The sequence below is a fragment of the Chiloscyllium plagiosum genome, unplaced genomic scaffold (genome assembly GCF_037043375.1).
Source record: "Chiloscyllium plagiosum isolate Xiang-an unplaced genomic scaffold, Cpla_swu_hap1 HiC_scaffold_2, whole genome shotgun sequence".
Taxonomy (NCBI): domain Eukaryota; kingdom Metazoa; phylum Chordata; class Chondrichthyes; order Orectolobiformes; family Hemiscylliidae; genus Chiloscyllium; species Chiloscyllium plagiosum.
The window spans coordinates 67,874,389-67,893,456 of NW_028270140.1; the positions used below are offsets into that span (position 1 = coordinate 67,874,389).

Genomic DNA, 19,068 nt, shown 5'->3' on the forward strand with positions numbered 1-19,068 from the left:
AGTGAATTGGAAAAATGCTCATATAACACCTTTATTGAAAAAAAGGCAAGATGTAGAAAATAGAAATCTACAGACCTGTTAGTTTAACGTATGTCATTGAGAAACTGTTAGAAGTTGTTGTTAAGGAAGTAATAACAGGACATTTGGAAAGTCAAAATACAACACATTGGAGTCAGCATGGTTTTATGAGGGGTAAATCATGTTTGACAAATCTCCTAGACTTCTTTGAAGACGTAATAAGCAATATAGATTATGAGGATTCTCTAGATATAATATATCAGGATTTCCAGAAGGCTTTTATAAGGTGCCACACAAAAGGTTAATACACAAAGTAAGATCACATGAGATTAGGGATAATTTATTAACTTGGATAGAGGATTGGCTAACCAACAGAAATCAGTGTTGGGATAATTGGGCCTTTGTGGTTGGCAAGATGTAACTAATGGAATTCAATAAGGTTCAGTCCTCAAACTCCGAGTATTTACAATTTCTAGTATTGACTTAGATACAGAGATAGAAGGTACTGTAACCAAATTTGCAGATGACCCTAAAGTAAGTGGGAACGGAAGTTGCAGTCAAGAAATAAGAAATTTACAAATGGATATGGAGAGGTTAGGTGAATGGGCCAAAATTTAGCAGGTCAAGTTTAATGTGGAAAGTGTGAGGTTATCCATTTTGGTTGGAGGAATAGAAAGGCAACTTGTTATGAAGTAAAGAGAAACTTCAGAGTACTTCAGTGCAGAGGGATCTGGATGTCCTTTACATGAATTGCAGAAAACTAATCTGCAGGTAAAGTAGGTAATAAGGAAGGTAAATGGAATTTTGGTGCTTACAGCTGAAAGCATAGTATATAAAAGCAGGGAAGTGTTGCTTCAACTGTACAAGGTTGGAGTGAGACCGCACTGGAGTATTGTGTACAATTTTGCTTGAAGAGGGATGAAATTTGGAGATCCTTGGTTGTCTTTTGATGAGAGATTGAGCAATCTATACTCTCCAGAGGTTATTGGAATGAACGCAAATCTAATTGAGGAATATAAGATGATAAAGGGGATTGATGAAAGAGACATAGAGAGGATGTTTCCTCCTGTGGGCAATCTTGAACAAGAGGTCAGAGCAAGAGGATCAGGGATAACAGATTTAAAACAGTGATGCGAAATTATTTGTAAATCTGAGCAATTCACGACTACAGAATGTGGTGGATATTGGGAAGTTTAGTAAATTTAAGGAGCAGATAGACAGATTTTTAATTAGTTATGGGTTGAAGCATGATGGAGAATAGGCAGGAAAGTGGAGTTGAGGCCAAGGTGAGATTATCCATGATTGTATCATATGACTGAGCAGGCTTGAGGCACTGAATTGCCTACTGTTGCTCTTAGTCCTTATGAAAGAGACTCTTTGGTGCTTTGCACGTGAAGTCTGCTACTGAAAACTGCAAGCTAAATTCAAAAGCATAGATATATATTTTTTTAAAATCTCCTGGTAGCAACTAAACAATGCAGCATTCTAAAATTGTAAATATTTTCAATCATCCTTTAACATGTATTGTTAGACCTGATTTTAATCCATTCAAAATTGAATGTTTTGCACAAATAAATTAGGGCCCATTATTTGTGTTTGTGCTGATTTTTAGGTTTCTTAATGTGATGGAGATAGCTGAAATTCTATCTGAATGAATTTTGAGGCCTGTAGAATGCAGTGTATTTTTGGTAATTTTCAATTAAGTATTTTGCATTATTCTCAGGAACACCCGTATCCTTGGTCTCCTTGGCCAGCTGGAGAAGATCAACTTGGAATTGACCTTGCAAGATGTGGAAAATGGCCGTCACGTCACTGCCAAGCTTCTTCATTTGGTTCAGACTCAAGGTAATTTTGTAAGGTCTTTATATTTGTTTTAATGGTTGGTCAAGCTTAAACCATGTTTAATTTACCTTAATGTTTTCGTTTTCCTTTACCTTAATGAAAAGCAGGCATATCCACCACAATTACTCTGTAGATGACGAAATGTGGAAGAAAGCTGATCTTAGTCACTTAATAGCAAACGTCTTCACTTTGGTTTACCTTTGAGTTTCTAGTTTGGCATTGCACAGAAAGGTGGTAATTTTTGGGTGTTGTTCAGAAATATTTCCACTGGCCAGCCACTCTGGTAATGTTTTCAGTGAATCCTCAAGGGAATCTAAATTTTGAGGTATACAATGAGGTAAGTGTTTAACCTCATTTAAATTTTTGTAATTATAATTGGCTGTTCTGAGCACCAGGTCTCTTTAAGTTTAACTGAACTGTCTTCCTTTTATCAATTAAATAATTTAATGTCCTGTAATAAGTACTAAGGTCAATAAGTATACAGAAATAACAAAACAAAATAGACTTAATCAATGCGTGTTATCCTTCATATAAAAGCACAATATTTTCAATTTAAGGTTCCTGAGTGCTTTACCTTGATGAGTATTTGCAATGGTCAAGGATGGGTTTAAAGATTTTCCATTACTTTGTAAGTGGTGACAGACCATTGGCTTTTTTTTTGTAGTTTTTCACAGAAATCTTCACTCAGATTGCCAAAATAAACAAACTTTATAAAAAAACTAATGAATTAACAATTGCATAATAGGCTGTGTTTGTCATGTCTGCATGTCCTTCCTGTCTCCAGAATGTTGCCTCTGTTATTATGATTTTATATGAATTATTTAAATTTAAATGACTTTTCAATAGTTCCAATAACATTTGTGTTATCTTGCACAATAGCAACTGGAATGCTGCACCAAATGGGATCTCTGAGTTCCTCCTCCAATGGTCTCGAATTATCTGCACTTTAAAGTTTTTGACAGCTCTGTAGGCATCATTGAGGGTGATAGTCCAGTTTTAAAGCTATGAATTTATCTTTTCCTGATTTGTACTACTTTGGGTTTCTTCAGGCAATAATGCCTGAATTGTTAAGAGTAACTCAACGTGACAAGTGTAGAGCAATATTTGTTTTTATGCCACCTATTGTTTTCCTTGCTATTAATGGCAATTTAGTTGTTGCTTCCTCTACTACACTTTATATGAAGTGTCTTTGTTGTCTACAAACACCAGTTCTTTTTTATGAAATTCAGAAGAATCCCTACATAATTCTGGGCACATTTTTTTACACATTTCCTACTGTTGTTGCAATAAATCTCCGACTACTGCCATTTTTTATTTGCCAGCTGTTCCCAGTGAGTTCCACACAACATAAATTTCACTATATAAAGAAAACAGATGATACAATGATAGCAGCATTCCAGACTGTGTACCAGGGAACATGATTTTCTTCCATCTTTGCTGGTCTTGTTCTCTCTAAAGAAGGTGGCTGTTCCTGACAAGGTTAAAAATCACACAACACCAGGTAATAGTCCAACAGGGTTAATTGGAAGCACTAGCTTTCGGAGCGCTGCTCCTTCATCAGGCACCTGATGAAGAAGTGGCACTCCAAAAGCTAGTGCTTCCAGTTAAACCTGTTGGACTATAACCTGGTGTTGTGTGATTTTTAACTTTGTACACCCCAGTCCAACACCGGCATCTCCGAATCGTTCTTGACAAGGACTGCCTACTCGTTCATATATTTTATTTCAATGGGCTGGTTGTTTACCCTTTTTCAATCGCTTACTTCATCCTTCGAAGCAACAAATACAGAGCAGGTACCCAAAATGTTACAGTGGTCAGCCACCCTTTTTCCATTATTTTGGCTTGAGTTTACTTTTTTGAGTTTACCTCATACTGAAGATCATTTGCCAGCATTCACCCAATGAAGGAGGTATGCTCTGAAAGCTTGTGATTTAAAATAATCTGTTAGACTATAACTTGGTGTTGTCTGACTTCTGATCTTTACTAAACACTTTTGTACCTTTTATCTCTATACAAGGTACCAGAAGATTCCCTGCTATCAATTTTGGAACCCGTGTACATGTACCTTTTGTACCTTTGTTTTACATCAGTACGGGCTACTGTGGTTTTTTTTGTTTGAAGATCGGAAATTAATACTGTGCCAATTTATTCTGTAAGAGTTCTATACTATTCTCAAAAATAGTCTGTACGTATGTCCTTTCTTCCTTACAAGGGGTTGAATGAAGAATTATAGTATACTGACTAAATGCCTGTAGGGCTTTGTTTTGTATCCTGTAAATCTAACTATGTTAAGTTGAAAAGTAAATGAAACCAGGGAAATTCAGCTCAGATCTGGAAAGTATTATTTGCACTCCACGTAGTGGAAAGAGGAGTCTCACAAATGTCTGTTGACTTTTGAATCCAAGTTTTTATGCCATTTAAATGTTGTTGAGTGTTAAAACATCTAGATGCTACTTTGTCTCTTTGTATTCTTTCATGGGTATCACTGGCTGTACCAACATTTATTGCCACCCATAATGGGTCAAAATCCTGGAATTCCCTCCCTAATGGCAAAAATGGGTCAACCTACAGCAGATGGACTGCAGCACACCACCACCTTCTCAATGGTGACTAGAGACAGGCAATAATGACCAGCAATGTCCACATCCCACAAATGAATTTTTTTTAAAATGCCCTAGAGAAAATAGTGGTGAGCTGCCTTCTTAAATCACTGTAGTCTTTGGGTGTAGATACTAACACAGTACTGTCGGGGAGTTTCACGATTTAAACCTAGCAAGTTTATGTCCAAGTCAGGATGGTGTGTTGCTTGGAAGATAACTTGTTAGTGATGGTGTTCCTGTGCACATGCTGCCTTTGTCCTTCTATTTGGGGAAATGGTGGATTTTTGTGATTTTGTAAATTTGTTTTGACATATTCCTGGAGCAAGTGGCACTTGGACTCAGGACTCATGGCCCAAAGATAAAGAGATTGCCACTGCAACACACAAGGTGCTGATCGTAAGATGTTTTCATTTCCAGCATTTGTATTCATAGAAGGTTAGGCTCAATAGGCAATCTTTCATCAGTTTAGTTTGCTATTTAGTAAATTGAATTTTGGAAGCAATCAAATCTTTTTTGATGGAAGCGGAGAAGTGAAACAGTTTATCTGTGAAGAGTCTCTGACTACTCAATTTCTTGGGGTAATAGTGGGTGAATAGGATTGGTGAAGTATTAAGCATGGAGCAAAAGGAAAGGGAGGAATAAGTTTGGCCAAGTGGCTCAATGAAAAAATGGCAAGAAAATTAATGGAATACAGGTGTTTTAGGAGAGCAGGCAGGGACTAAATCAAAATAGAATTGGAGGGAGAAATAAGGCACTGTATCTCACACGATTGATTTGCTTTATTTTCTTACACACGGATGTACTATCACGCACAACTGAGCAACTTTTCTATCACCAAAATTTCTCTGACTTTTTTTAACCTAACTACTAACTAGAAGTCTCTAACTACTAATTAGTAATCATTCATGTAACCAATTAAATATTTACAAGCAAAGCCAATTATGGGCAATGCCAACCATCAAAATGAGAGGAGGTAGGGAGAGACGGAAGGAGCTAAATCAACATGGAGTTGGAGGAGGAATGGGGCTGAGACTTTTAATTTTCTTTTTATACTCCGAAGTGCTATTAAGCATAACGAAGTAATTCCCAACACCAAAATCACTTTGACACTTCTTTCTCCATTTTTTTTTGTTTTAACTGCCAACAGTAATACCCTGTGTAGCCAATCAAGTATTTACAAGCAAAGTCCATAATGGGCAATGTAAATCATCAATCTGGTCAGAAATATTATTACACATCTCTGGAGCAGGTGTGACTTGAGCTTTGGCCTCCTGGTCCAGGGGTAAGGGCGCTGCCACTGTGCCACAAGTGGGCCCCTTTTAGGTCGATTTGTGCTCCTAACATCTTATGGTGCAAAAAATTTGATTTTATGGAGTGACTTAAAGAAACTAAGTGAAGGAGAGAAGAAGAGCAGTTTAGGAGCAAATTCCAGAGCTTAGGGCCTGGACAGCAAAGGCATGGCTATCACTGGTGGAATGATTTAAATTGAGGATATTTTGAGGTTAGAGTTAAATGAGTGTGGGTATCTGAGGATTCAAGGGCTGTAAGAGATTACAGAGCTAGAGGGGAGCAAATACATGGAAACATTTTGAAAGAATGATAAGAATTTTAAAACTAAAGCTTTGTTTAACCAGAAGCAGTGTCAGCATGCACAGGAGTGATGGGTGAACAGATTTGGTGCAATTTAGGACACGGGCAGTGGAATTTTAAGTGAGCTTAAGTTGATGGAGGGAGACCAGCTGTAAGTGCAATAAAATAGTCAAGTCATAAGCTGACAAAGGAGTGAGTGCGGTTTTCAGTAGCAGAACAGCAGAGGCATGTGAAGATGAGTGAAATTGCAGAGGTGGAAGCAGGCAGCCATATTAACAGTAAAAGCATGGGTTTAAGAGCTGCTCTCTGGATCATATATAAGATACAGTAGAGAGGGCAAGAGAGGTGGTAATGTGATAGAACTGGTAAGAAAAAATAACATTGTTTTGGAATGATATGAGCTAGGAATAGGAATAGACGATTCAAGCTTACGCTGTCATTTAATGTCTGATCTCCAGATATAGTCTCACCAATGCCTTGGATACTTGCAACAACATTTCCATACTTTCAAACTCCAGTCCCTAAGCAACAAATGCTAAAATTCTATTTGCCCTTCTTATTACCTGCTGTACCTGTAGATTTGCTGAAGAGTGGCCACATATTAGAAACAGGAGGCAAAGTATAGATAAGTGAAGGACAATGGATATAACTCTAAAATAATAGGAAAAAAGCCATAGAAAATGATCCTCCAGTAATGTTTCAATAGCTAAGAAGGGAGCCAGATGAGTGAGATTGCACCAGCTGGAAATTACTGGACATGTGTTGAAGGAAAACAGTGAGATCAATAGTGCCAAGGCTTCAGAGAGGCTGATGAGGACAGGGAAGGATAATTTACCTTAGGATATGAGTTTTGACTATAAGAGGTGCTTTGCTACTGTGGCAGGATGAAAAGTCTAATTGGAGTTCAGGGAGAGATGGGTAAATTTTGTAATTAGTCTTTATATCTTTAATGTTTTGTACAGACTCTTTTCAAATTTACTCTTCACTTTCCTGTTTGACAAAGTTGCAAAGCTGCTTATACTGAATAAGGTACATCAAAGGAACACCAAACTCTTAACTGTTAATTGGAATATCAAATATCGAATGCGCGTGTAAGAGAGAGAGATTAAATTATCCCTGTACTTTCTTTTTAAGTTCATTTGGCATAATGACAATATCAATATATGTTGGAAATAAAATTTGTTGAGTCGACGGCCCATATGATCTAAAAAAAAAACCTCTGGCAAGCTAATGAGTTCTCTGAGCCCTGATTTGTCATCAGCGACTTGAATAATAGTGTTCCAGTGCCTGCTGGTAATATGCGTGTACATAATTAATTTGATAGAGTACTGCAGAGATGGCCAGCTCTTTGGTCAGAAAGTACACTTCTGGTACTAGCTACGTTAACCATGGGTATATTCCATAGGAACGTAAGCATTAAACTAAGATTAAGAGTTGAATTTTCAGTAATATAAAGAATGTTTATTTTTTAAAATGCTGTATCTCAGTGTTTATAACTGAATCAAGTATGTTAGAAGATTATGTAGTATACCAAGGAACTGGTAGCTAAGCAATTAATGTGACGTATTACATTAAGGATGTTGAGTTGTCTTTGCATCAACATAATCATCTTTGCTTTGAATGAGAAGCATACCTTGATTTAACTTAGGTTAATTGTATTTCTGCAGGAGCTACCACCAAATATTTACATTAAACATGTTGGAAAATTTAGAAAAAATGTTTTTTTCGTATTAGCATTTGCCATTTATTATGGAATTAAGTCCAAATTCAGTTTTGGAAAAAATTATTAACTGTATCTATTAGCTTTCCCATCGTGATGTCAGTGATTTCATACTGCTCAAGACGAGTTACTCTGGCATGGTATGTTCTTTGTGTATCATACCAGAATCCTGATGCGACTCTTCTACTTGGAACTCCAACAAAGGTAATGGAAATCCGCTGGGCTGCCCTCAAAGGCATCCCTGAAGAGGCCAGACTTTGCTAACAAGTCACGAGAGGACCCAGCATGTGACTGACCAAAATGAAAAAGTCTCATGCGAGCAGTCACTGGAAACATCGAAATTTTCAGGAACATCCAATAGTGAAATAGACGCACCTTCCTGCCAACAAATCATCTGTCTAACTCTTCAAGCAGCACCTTCTAGGCATGATCCATGCCTTGAACTTATCAGATATTGTAGAATCTTTCAAACCAGAGTAAAAGCAAGTCATCTTTGATCCAGAGAGACTGCCCAAGAAGAGAATATTTGCTTTGTTCATGATGTCCTCTTCTAGTCTTTTTTATTATCTTTAATCTTTTATTCCAAAACAAGTACCTATTCCCATAGTAATTTGGTTAATTTAATTATAGTTGACAACTTGTCATCCATTTCATTTTCTGTTAGTTATTTTCTTTGACTTGTTTGTAGTATTTGCTTTCCAACAGCAGGTACTTGACGGTACTGCCACTGAATGATCAAGCAAGTTCAATTCCTATTGCCTACACAGTATGGATATTTTTCTTCCTTCCTGTAGTTGCCAGTTCTTGGCAGGGAATGATTTCATGGATGACAGAAGTATCATTTAACTCAGCGTCAAGGCAACCAGCATTGAAGGCTTTTTCATTTTTCATTGCTACTGCTAAGAAGTATAGATTTTTTTTTATTTAGATTTAGATGAGATTACTTAGTGTGGAAACAGGCACTTCGGACCAACAAGTCCACACCGACCCAATGAAGTGCAACTCACCCAGACCCATTCCCCTACATTTTATCCCTTCACCTAACACTACAGGCAATTTAGCCTGGCCAATTCACCTCACCGGCACATTTTTGAACTGTGGGCAGAAACCGGAGCGCCCGGAGGAAATCCACTCAGACACTGGGAAAATGTGCAAACTCCACACGGTCAGTCGCCTGAGGTGGGAATTGAACCCGGGACTCTGGTGCTGTGAGGCAGCAGTGTTAACCACTGTGCCGCCCCTAATGTTGCCAGGGTTGGAGGGCTTGAGCTATAGGGAAAGGGGGGACTAGGCTGGAGCACCAGAGGCTTAAAGGGTGACTTCATAGAGGTTTATAAAATCATGAGGGAATTGGATAGGGTATATAGGCAAGGTCAGTCGCCTGAGGCGGGAATTGAACCTGGGACTCTGGCGCTGTGAGGCAACAGTGCTAACCACTGTGCCACCATGCCGCCCAATCAGTGTATAGCAATCAGGCGTAAGAACTTCCCTGGCCTCATAAACCCGCCCCTGAGTTGTCAATTAAGTGTAGCTCAATTGCTGCTGCTCTCATTCAGAACTTTATTTACCATTTAGAATTTGGATCTTGCTGATACATTGCTACTCATGGTGGTGCTATCATCAACTGTAGTTTTAGGAAGGGTATGTGAATTATCTGCCATTGTTTTGCCATGCAGGCCTTATTCAGGGCTCAAAGCTGAAGGATTGTAACTCTTGCAAGAGTTATACTAAAGTGTTGAAGATAATCTTTGAATCCATTTGAAGTTAGCAGTGAGTATGGGATAGTTTGAGAATCCGAGAGGTTTGGCTACACATCTTGAGATTCCTCACAGGTTATTTGACCGAATAAGGATTCACTATATTCGGGATAATGCACAGATTGACGATTTAATTAGATTAGATTAGATTAGATTACAGTGTGGAAACAGGCCCTTCGGCCCAACAAGTCCACACCGACCCGCCGAAGTGAAACCCACCCATACCCGTACATTTACCCCTTACCTAACACTACGGGCAATTTAGTATGGCCAATTCACCTGACCCTGCACATCTTTGGATGGTGGGAGGAAACCGGAGCACCCGGAGGTAACCCACGCAGACACAGGGAGAACGTGCAAACTCCACACAGTTAGTCGCCTGAGGCGGGAATTGAACCCGGGTCTCTGGCGCTGTGAGGCATCAGTGCTAACCACTGTGCCACCGTGCCGCTCACAAATATTGGGTGGAAAGCCGAATAAGAATAAATATTTGGATTGACACTTGGAGTGTACCACAAAGATAGGTATTTGAGCTTAACTGTTTACAATCTATATTAATAACTTGGGTGAAATTCAGAAAAATCACACAACACCAATCTAGCTATCAGATGAAGGAGCACTGCTCCGAAAGCTTGTACTTCCAAATAAACCTTGCATGATTTTTAACTTTGTCCACTCCAGTCCAACACCTGCACTTCCCAATCATGAAATTCAGAGGAGCAAATTCAATCATTAGGAGGGTTCCAACTCGATAAGGAGGAGGTACTGGATACACCATACTTAAAGTTGACAAAGAATCTGCACTGGTTGAAAAGAATCCAATGATACTGTTACAAGTAAGAGTGGAAATTGCAGACACTAACCATAATCTTAGGCTTGAGGAAGGTGGCAGAGGACTGAGGAATTGCAAACATTCCGCTGATGTTCAAAAAAGGGTATCAGGATAAGCTCAGTGATTGCAAACCAGTCTGTATAATGTCAGTGGTGAAGAATCTTCAAAGAGCAATAATCTGAGTTAGAATTAATAGTCACAGAAATTAGATTATGATTAGAAAGCTAATTACAAATGTGAAAATGGATAGCAAGACTTTCTACAGGCACGTAAAAATGTAAAAAAGTAAAATATGTGTTGGTCAAAGTTATTGATGTAAACAGTAATGGGGAATTAATAGAAGATACAAAGGAAATGATCAATGAAATGAATATTTTTCTTCAGTATAGTGGATACAAAAATTCTAATGGTAGTTGTAAATCAGGAGGTGTAGGTACAGAAGAACATACTGTAATTGCAAACAAGGGAAGTGGTACCAAGCAAACTGTGGTAGCTGTGAGCTTTCAACTCTTGAGGTCTTAATCTTAGGGTCTTAAAAATGCTGGCCAATGAGGCAGTAGATGTGTTGGTGATAATTTTCTAAAATTCTTAAGAGCTAAGAAAGATTCCATCAAACGGGACAGTAACAAATATAACCCCTCTATTCGAAAAGGGAGAGAAGCAGAAGACAGGATCCTATAGATCAATAAACTTGATGTTTGTCTTGAAAACGATGTTAGAATCGATGTTAGAAGTTAAAGCTGTGCACTTATCAAATTCCAAAGTCATAGTGAGTAGTCAACATGGTTTCATCAAAAGAAAATCATGTTTAACCTATTTATTGGAATTCTTTGAAGGAATAAGATGTGCTGTAGATATACTATATTTGGATTTCTATAGGCATTTGATTAGCTACCACATCAAAGCTTATTACAGTATAATAACATTTCATTATATTGTGGTGACATACTAGTTTGGAGAAATGATTGTATGTCCAGCAGAAAACAGTATACCTAAGTGGTTTTTTCATTGGTAGGATGTGATTAATGGAGTCTGGGGATTTGTACTGGGCCCTCAAGATTTTACTGTTTACATCAATAACTTTGAGAAAGTGACGACTGGAGATCAGAGTCAAAGAGAGTGGCGCTGGAAAAGCACAGCTGGTCAGGCAGCATCCAAGCAGCAGGAGAGTCACGTTTCCGGCATAAGCCCTTCATCAGGAATGTGGAGGGGGGAAGGGGTATGAGAGATAAATAGGAGGATAGGGGTGGGGCTCAGGGGAAGGTAGCTGGGAAAGTGATAGGCAGATGCAGGTGGGGGAGTGATAGTGATAAGTGGAGGGGAGGGTGGAATGGATAGGTGGGAAGGAAGAAGGACAGGTACAACAGTTCAAGAAGGCGATGCCAAGTTGGAGGGTTGGATCTGGGTTGAGGAGAAGGGAGGGGAGATAAGGAAACTGGTGAAGTTCAATGTTGATGGCATGTGGTTGAAGGATCCCAAGGTGGAAGATGAGGTGTTCTTCATCCAGTCTTTGGGTTGCTTGGATTTTATGATGGAGGAGATCTAGGACTTGCATGTCCTTAGCGGAGAGGGAGGGGGAGTTGAGGTGGTCAATCACAGGGCATTGGGGTTGTTTGGTGCATGTGTCCCAGAGATGTGCTATGAAACGTTCTGCAGTAGAAGAGACCACATCAAGAGCAATGAATACAGTCGATAAGGTGTTTGGATGTGTAGGAAAATATCTGCTGAATGTGAAAAGATCTTTTGAAGCCGAGGATGGAAGTGAGGGGGGAGATGTGGGCTCCGCTTTTACGTCACTTGTGGCGGCAAGGAAAGGTGCCAGGAATGGAGGGTGGGTTGATGGGGGGTCGTGGACTTAACGAAGGAGTCACAGAGGGAAAGGTGGCAGATGTGGGAAAATGTGCAGTTGTTCATTTCGGCAGGAAGATTGAAAAAGCCAATGTTACTTAAACAGAGCTCATCTCTAGAAATCTGAAGTGCATAGGGGTCTGGTTACTCTAATGCTCGAGTCACAAAATGTTAGTATGCAGGTATAGCACATGATTAAGAAGGCTAATGGGATGCTATCCTTTATTTGAAGAATTTGAAAGTAAAAGTCATATGCTATATTTCTGATATACTACGAACATTGTGCAGTTTTGGTCTCCTTACTTAAGGAAGGATGCAAATAGGTTGGTAGTGGTTCAGAGGAACTTGCTAGATTAATACCTGAAATTAGTAGGTTGTCTTATGAAAATAAGTTGGACAGGTTGGGCTTGTTTCCTCTCGAGTTTGGAAGAATGAGGTGTGATTTGTTGAAATATATAGACCCTGAATTGTCTTGTCAAGGTGAACATGTGGGTGAATTTAGAACTAGAGGGCACAATTTTCAAATTATGGGTTATACTTTTAGGACACAGATGAGGGGAATTGGTTTTCTCGGTTGTGTGACTTTGGAACTTTGTTTCAGAGAGCAGTAGAAGTGAGATCATTACAGAGGAACTCAATAATCTGGCATTCAATTATCCGAATTTTGGATTGTCTGGCAAGATTACAAGGTCCCGATGCTTGGCTAAACTATGTTATCTGGCATTTGATTATCCGGAATTCGATTAACCGAATGAAATTATTCCTGATGAAGGGCGTTTGCCCAAAACGTCGATTTCGCTGCTCCTCGGATGCTGCCTGAACTGCTGTGCTCTTCCAGCACCACTAATCCAGAATCTGGTTTCCAGTATCTGCAGTCATTGTTTTTACCTCGAATGAAATACTCCCCACCCATCTCCTTTGGATGATCAAGGTTCCTCTGTATATACTTTTAAGGCAGATCGATTATTGTTAGTCCAGGGAATCAAATGTTATTGTGGGTAGGTAAAATTCAAAACTCAAACAAATGAAAAGTTATTGTCTTATTCAATGCTGAAGCAGGTGCAAGGGACAGAATATTTAACTTCTGCTTCTATTTTGTATGTTTCTACATTCAGAGAAACCTTGGTGTCTTTCTACATGTATCACAAGAAGTTTACATGCAATTGGGAAGCTAAATATCTTGTTAGTTTTTGGAACAAAGGATTTAGAAAACAAAAACAAATAATTCTTACTAGACTTATTCAGGGCTACTACTGAGGTCAGACCTGGAGTCATGTCTGCAATTTTGGTCTCCTTACTAAAGGAAGGACATCTATGCTCTGGAGAGTACCCAGTGAAGGTTCAATAGACTGGTTCTTGTGGTGCACGGATTGGCCTGTGTTTTCAAGACTTTATAAGAATGAGAAATGATCTGTCATAAAATTTGTAAGGAGCTTGGTTAATGGATTGTCTGTTTCGGACTGGATGAGAAAGTGAAGAAGGACACTAGCATTTATATGGCATGTTTCATGAATGTCAGATGTCTCAAAGCACTTTAGTGATAATACAGTACTCCTGAAGCGCAATTACTATTGTAAAGTAGGAACTGCAGCAGCCAGTGTACAGTGAACTTCCACGAGCAGCGATGTGATAATAAGCCGAGAGTGTGGTGATGGAAAAGCACAGCAGGTCAGGCAGCGTCTGAGGAGCAGGAGAATTGATGTTTGGGCAAGAGCTCATTGTGCCACATCATTCCTGATGAAGGGCTCTTGCCCGAAACATCGATTCTCCTGTTCCTCGGACTCTGCCTGACCTATGCTTTTCCAGCACCACATACCCGACTCTGATCTCCAGTATCTGCAGTCCTCACTTTCTCCTAGTTGGTAATTTGATGATGTTGCTTAAGCAATAATTATTGGATAGGATACTGAGGATGACTTCCCTGCTCTTCTTTATAATGGTGCCATAGAATCTTGAATATCCACCCAAGCAGATAGATGGGAATTTACCTGAATGCTTCTTTTGAAAGCAACTTCTGGTGGCACAGGACATCCTCAGTACTGGAGTGTTAGCCTTGATCGTTATACTCAAACTCTGAAGACGGTGTTCAATCTGGCATGTTCAGACTTGAATGTGAATCTAACATTGACACTCAAACAGAGAGATTTGGTCACTAAAATAAGGGTAGGGATTCTCTTAATGAGAGGATTTGTAGCTCAGATTGAGGTTCTGGATCTTCCAGCTCAGCGAGCAAATTATATCCAGTAGGAATTTTCTGCTTCGGAGAGCCGTGTATGCTTAGTATTTGATAATATTTGAGACGGGCGACAGTAGATTTTTTTGTACTCAAGAAATAAAGGCATATGGGATTGTTCAGGAAGGTTGGAAATTTATAATTATCTAGTTGAATGGGAGAGCAGGCTGGATAAGAGAAATAGCATACTTCTGCTCTTATTTATTATATATCCGTATTCTTTATATTTTGATGAGTATTTTCACTCCATTTTTCTGACATTGATGGTAATGAGTCAATTATTGGATTTGAAGGAGGTTTTGTGTCACAATGATTGTGTTTTTTCCTCTGACCTAGAAGTTCCATACCAGGATTGTTCGCCAAGGAAGGTGTGTTTATAACTTGGCCAAACAGATTGAGTTTTAACTTATAAATTCTTTCATAGAAACATAGGAGCAGGAGGAGGCCGTTCAGCCATTGGAGCATGTTCTGCCTTTCATCACGATCATAGTTGATCATCCAATTCAATAGCCTCATCCTGCTTTCTCCCCATAACCTTTGATCCCATTTGTCTCAAGTGCTATATCTAGCCACTTATTGAATGCATTCAGTGTTTTGACATCAACTACTTCTTGTGGTGATGAATTCCACAGGCTCATCACTCTTTGGGTGAAGAAATGTCTCCTCATCTCCGCCCTAAATGGTCTATCCCGTATCCTCAGACTGTGACCCCTAGTTCTGGACACACCCACCATCAGGAACATTCTCTCTGCATCTACTCTATCTCGTCCTGTTAGAATTTTGTTGATTTGGGGGTGCCAGTGTTGGACTGGCGTGTACAAAATGAAAAATCACACAACACCAGATTATAGTCCAACAGGCTTTTGGAGCTCTGTTCCTTCATCAGGTGGTTGTCAAGTAGAATTTCATTAGTCTCTACGAGATCTCCCTCATTCATCTGAACTCCAGCGAAAACAATCCCAACCTGGTCGATCTCTCCTCATAAGTCAGTCCCAGAATCAGCCTGGTAAACCTTTGTTGCACTCCCTCGAGAGCAAGTGCATCCTTCCTCAGAAAAGGAGACCAAAACTGCTCATAGTAATCTAGGTGTGGCCTCATCAAGCCTCTGTGTGACTGCAACAACATGTCCCTGCTCCTGTACTTGAAAACTCTCGCAATGAAGGCCAACATACCACTTGTATTCTTTACCGCCTGCTGTACAAGGACACCCAGATCCCGCTGCACACACCCGTCTGCCAATTTGCAGCCATTCAGATAGTAATCTGCCTTCATGTTTTTGCTTCCAAAGTGAATAATCTCACATTTATCCAAATTATATTGCATCTGCCATTGATTTGCTTACTCACCCAACCTGTCCAGATCATGCAGAAGGATCGCTGCCTCCTCATCACAATTCACCCTCCCACTCAACTTGATATCATCTGCAAACTTTGAGATGTTACATTTTGTTCCCTCATCCAAATCATTAATATGATCCCAGCTGGGGTCCCTGCACCAATCCCTGTAACACTTCACTATAATTGCCTGCCAATTTGAAAAGGACTCATTAATTTCTACTCTGTCTCCTTTCTGCCAACCAGTTTCCTATCCATCTCAATACACTTTCCCCAATCCCATGTGCTTTATCCTTGCACAATAATCTCTTATGCGGGACTTTGTCAAATGCTTTCCAAAAGCCCAAATATACCAAATTGACAGGCTCCCCCTTGTCAACTCTAATAGTTACATCTTCATAGAATTCCAACAGATTTGTCAAACATGATTTACCCTTCATAAATCCCTGCTGACTCTACCTGATCCTGCCACTGTTTTCACAGTGCTCAGTTACAAAGTCCAAATATAATGGATTTGAGAATTTTCCCCAATCCTCAGACATATTATTTTTCTTGGCCAATCTGTATGCTTCTTCCTTGGATCAGATACTAATTCTTCCTTTGTAAGCCATGAATCGGCTTTCTTACCCATTTTGCTTTAGTGCTAGACAGGAGTAAACAGTTGTTGCAGTTCCCCCATGCCTTCCTTGAATGTTTGCTATTGCCTATCCACAGTCATCCCTTTAAGTAACTCTCCCCAATCTATCAAGGCCAAATTATGTTTCATATCTTCATAGTTCCCTTTATTAAGAATCAATATTCTAGTCTCTGAATCAACTGCCTCACTCTCCGCCTTGATAAAAAAATTCTGCAATGTTTTAGTTGCTCATTCCCAAGGGGTCTCGCACAGCTAGATTGGCAATGATTCCCTTCTCGTACATGCTACCCAGCCTAAGATGGCCTACTGTCTAGTTGGTTCCTCCACAAGCACGGTGGCACAGTGGTTAGCACTGCTGCCTCACAGCACCAGAGACCTGGGTTCAATTCCCGTCTCAGGGCAACAGTCTGTGTGGAGTTTGCACATTCTCCCCGTATCTGCGTGGGTTTCCTCTGGGTGCTCCGGTTTCCTCCCACAGTTCAAGGATGTGCAGGTCAGGTGAAGTGGCCATGCTAAATTGCCCATATGTGTTATTAGGTGCATTAGTCAGAGGGAACTGGGTGTGGGTGGGTTACTCTTTGGAGGGTCGGAGTGGAGTTGTTGGGCCGGAGGGCCTCTTTCCACACTGTGTAAGTAATCTAATCCAAGAAAACCATCCCAAGTACACTTCAGGAATTCCTCCTCTATGGCATTGTGACTAATTTTGATTTTCCCAATCTATGTGCGGATTAAAATCACCCATGCATGTTTAATTTCCTGTTTAATGCCATTTCCAACATCACTACAGCAGTTTAGGGGTCTATATATGACACCCACTAATGTTTTTTGCCCATTGGTATTTCTCAACTCTACCCATACAGGTTCCATATTGTCAAAGCTAACATCCTTTCTCACTGTTGTGTTAATTTCCTCTTTAACCAATGCCACTCCACCACCTTTTCCTTTTTGCCTGTCCTTCCTAAATACTGAATCCCAATTTAAACAATTAGCAGACAGTAAGGCTGGCAGGGGTTCCTCATCAACAATGTGATGGAATGAAATTGGAGCCTTTACCATCATTGTCCTTACCTCAAGATTGCAATTTGCATATCGAAGTGTATGTTATCATCGTAATTTGGACTACTTGGGAGCCAGTTGATTCAATTCGCAGGACGGTCAGTGTGAATCAGATCAATGCCAAAAACAGGAGATTTGTTCCCCACTTTTGCTGGGGTGGATTGGGGAATTGCCTTCTTGCCCTACCCATGATGGAAGTCATGGTGCTGTGGGTTGGTCTAACCTTTGGACAGACAACTCAAGAAGGTGATTGAATCTGGTCCACATTGTTGGGTGCAGTGCATGGTATGCTCATTGCCAATGCCCATTGCTTCTGCATCATCTGAAAAGTGCTACTTCCAACAGAATATAAAATTTTACATTTCGTAGCATCAATTCTGATACCAGTTAATGTAAAGCACAGGGACAATTAGTGCTGAGAATGCCAAGAAGTATAAGAGAGCAATTGTTTTAGATCCTGCTTTCATTCTGATGAGATTATTTTATGCTGGATTCTTGAACTGAAAAATGATGACTGAACTTCTATCCATCTGGTGCATTATTATTGTCCTATTTGACTCTGGGTTGACCACTACTCTATCTTTGAATTATCCTCCAGGCTCTTTTCTCCATAGCAAACTTTCTCTTTGCCCAACAGTTCCAACCTCGACTCCATTATCAGGTATGAATAGGTCATAAATGCATCAGCTCTAATTAAAACTACTCATATAGATGCTTCAGCTGCTACTTTTTCTACCTAACTACTCTAAACATTTCACTAAATGCTTACTCACTGAACTTGAACTTCCCCTATCACTCTGCTGTTCCTATTTCACAATACCACCTGCTCCATCAAGGACATCATCGCAACCCATCTTGTTACCTCCTAAATTCCTAACCTCTTAATGATATTCTAAATTGCTGTCTTTACTTATACATCCTACTTTTAAGGATGTAGTTTAGAGAAGGTTAATAAACTAATAATGGAATGGAAGGATTGTTTTGTGAGAGAAGGTTCACCTGTTTAGGAGTGTATGCATTGAAGTTGACAAGTATATGAAGTGACTTGATTGAAACACATGATCCTAAGAGGGTCTTGACCGTGTGTCTTTCCCATTGTGGGAGAATCTAGAACCAGGCCTTTCTGCTGAGAGGAATGGAGTTGCTCATATAAGCCACATACTAGGAGAATCTTTTTCTCAGAGGATTGAGAGTCTTTGGAATTCTGTTCCTCAAATAGTGCTAAAAATAAAGACTATTAATATTTTTAAGGCATAGGCAAGTAAATCCATAACCAGCAAAGGGGTGAAAGGTTTTGGGAATAAGCAAGAATGTTGAGTAATCAGATCAGCTGTATTCTTGTTGAATGGTGGAGCAGGCATCTGATTTGTATGTTTGTATATTCTATCTTTCAGTGCAGCTAGTCATCATTCTCCTCCCTAATGTTTTCTTTAGTCTCCCTCTCTAAACTTGCAATTAGGGTTTTGAATATTGTAGACACATGCATTCCTATCTCTCTGAAAAATTAATGTGTGAAATCCTTAATGACTGTGTCCCATAGTACATAGTCCATTCTTAGTTTTCTTAGCTCTTCAATGTGCCAAATAACAAACTATTAACAA

At 39.6% G+C, this 19,068-nt stretch overlaps 1 protein-coding gene across 5 annotated transcripts in view; it reads left to right on the forward strand.

The window, feature by feature from the left end:
• Positions 1-19,068, forward strand: part of agtpbp1 (ATP/GTP binding carboxypeptidase 1) — a 330,136-nt gene that overhangs the window by 85,121 nt on the left and 225,947 nt on the right. For all 5 annotated transcript variants that reach the window (XM_043713129.2, XM_043713120.2, XM_087997543.1 and 2 more), the window contains exon 3: positions 1,742-1,863. In XM_043713129.2, the coding sequence (XP_043569064.1) occupies positions 1,742-1,863 (122 nt within the window). The remainder of the gene's footprint in view (positions 1-1,741; positions 1,864-19,068) is intronic.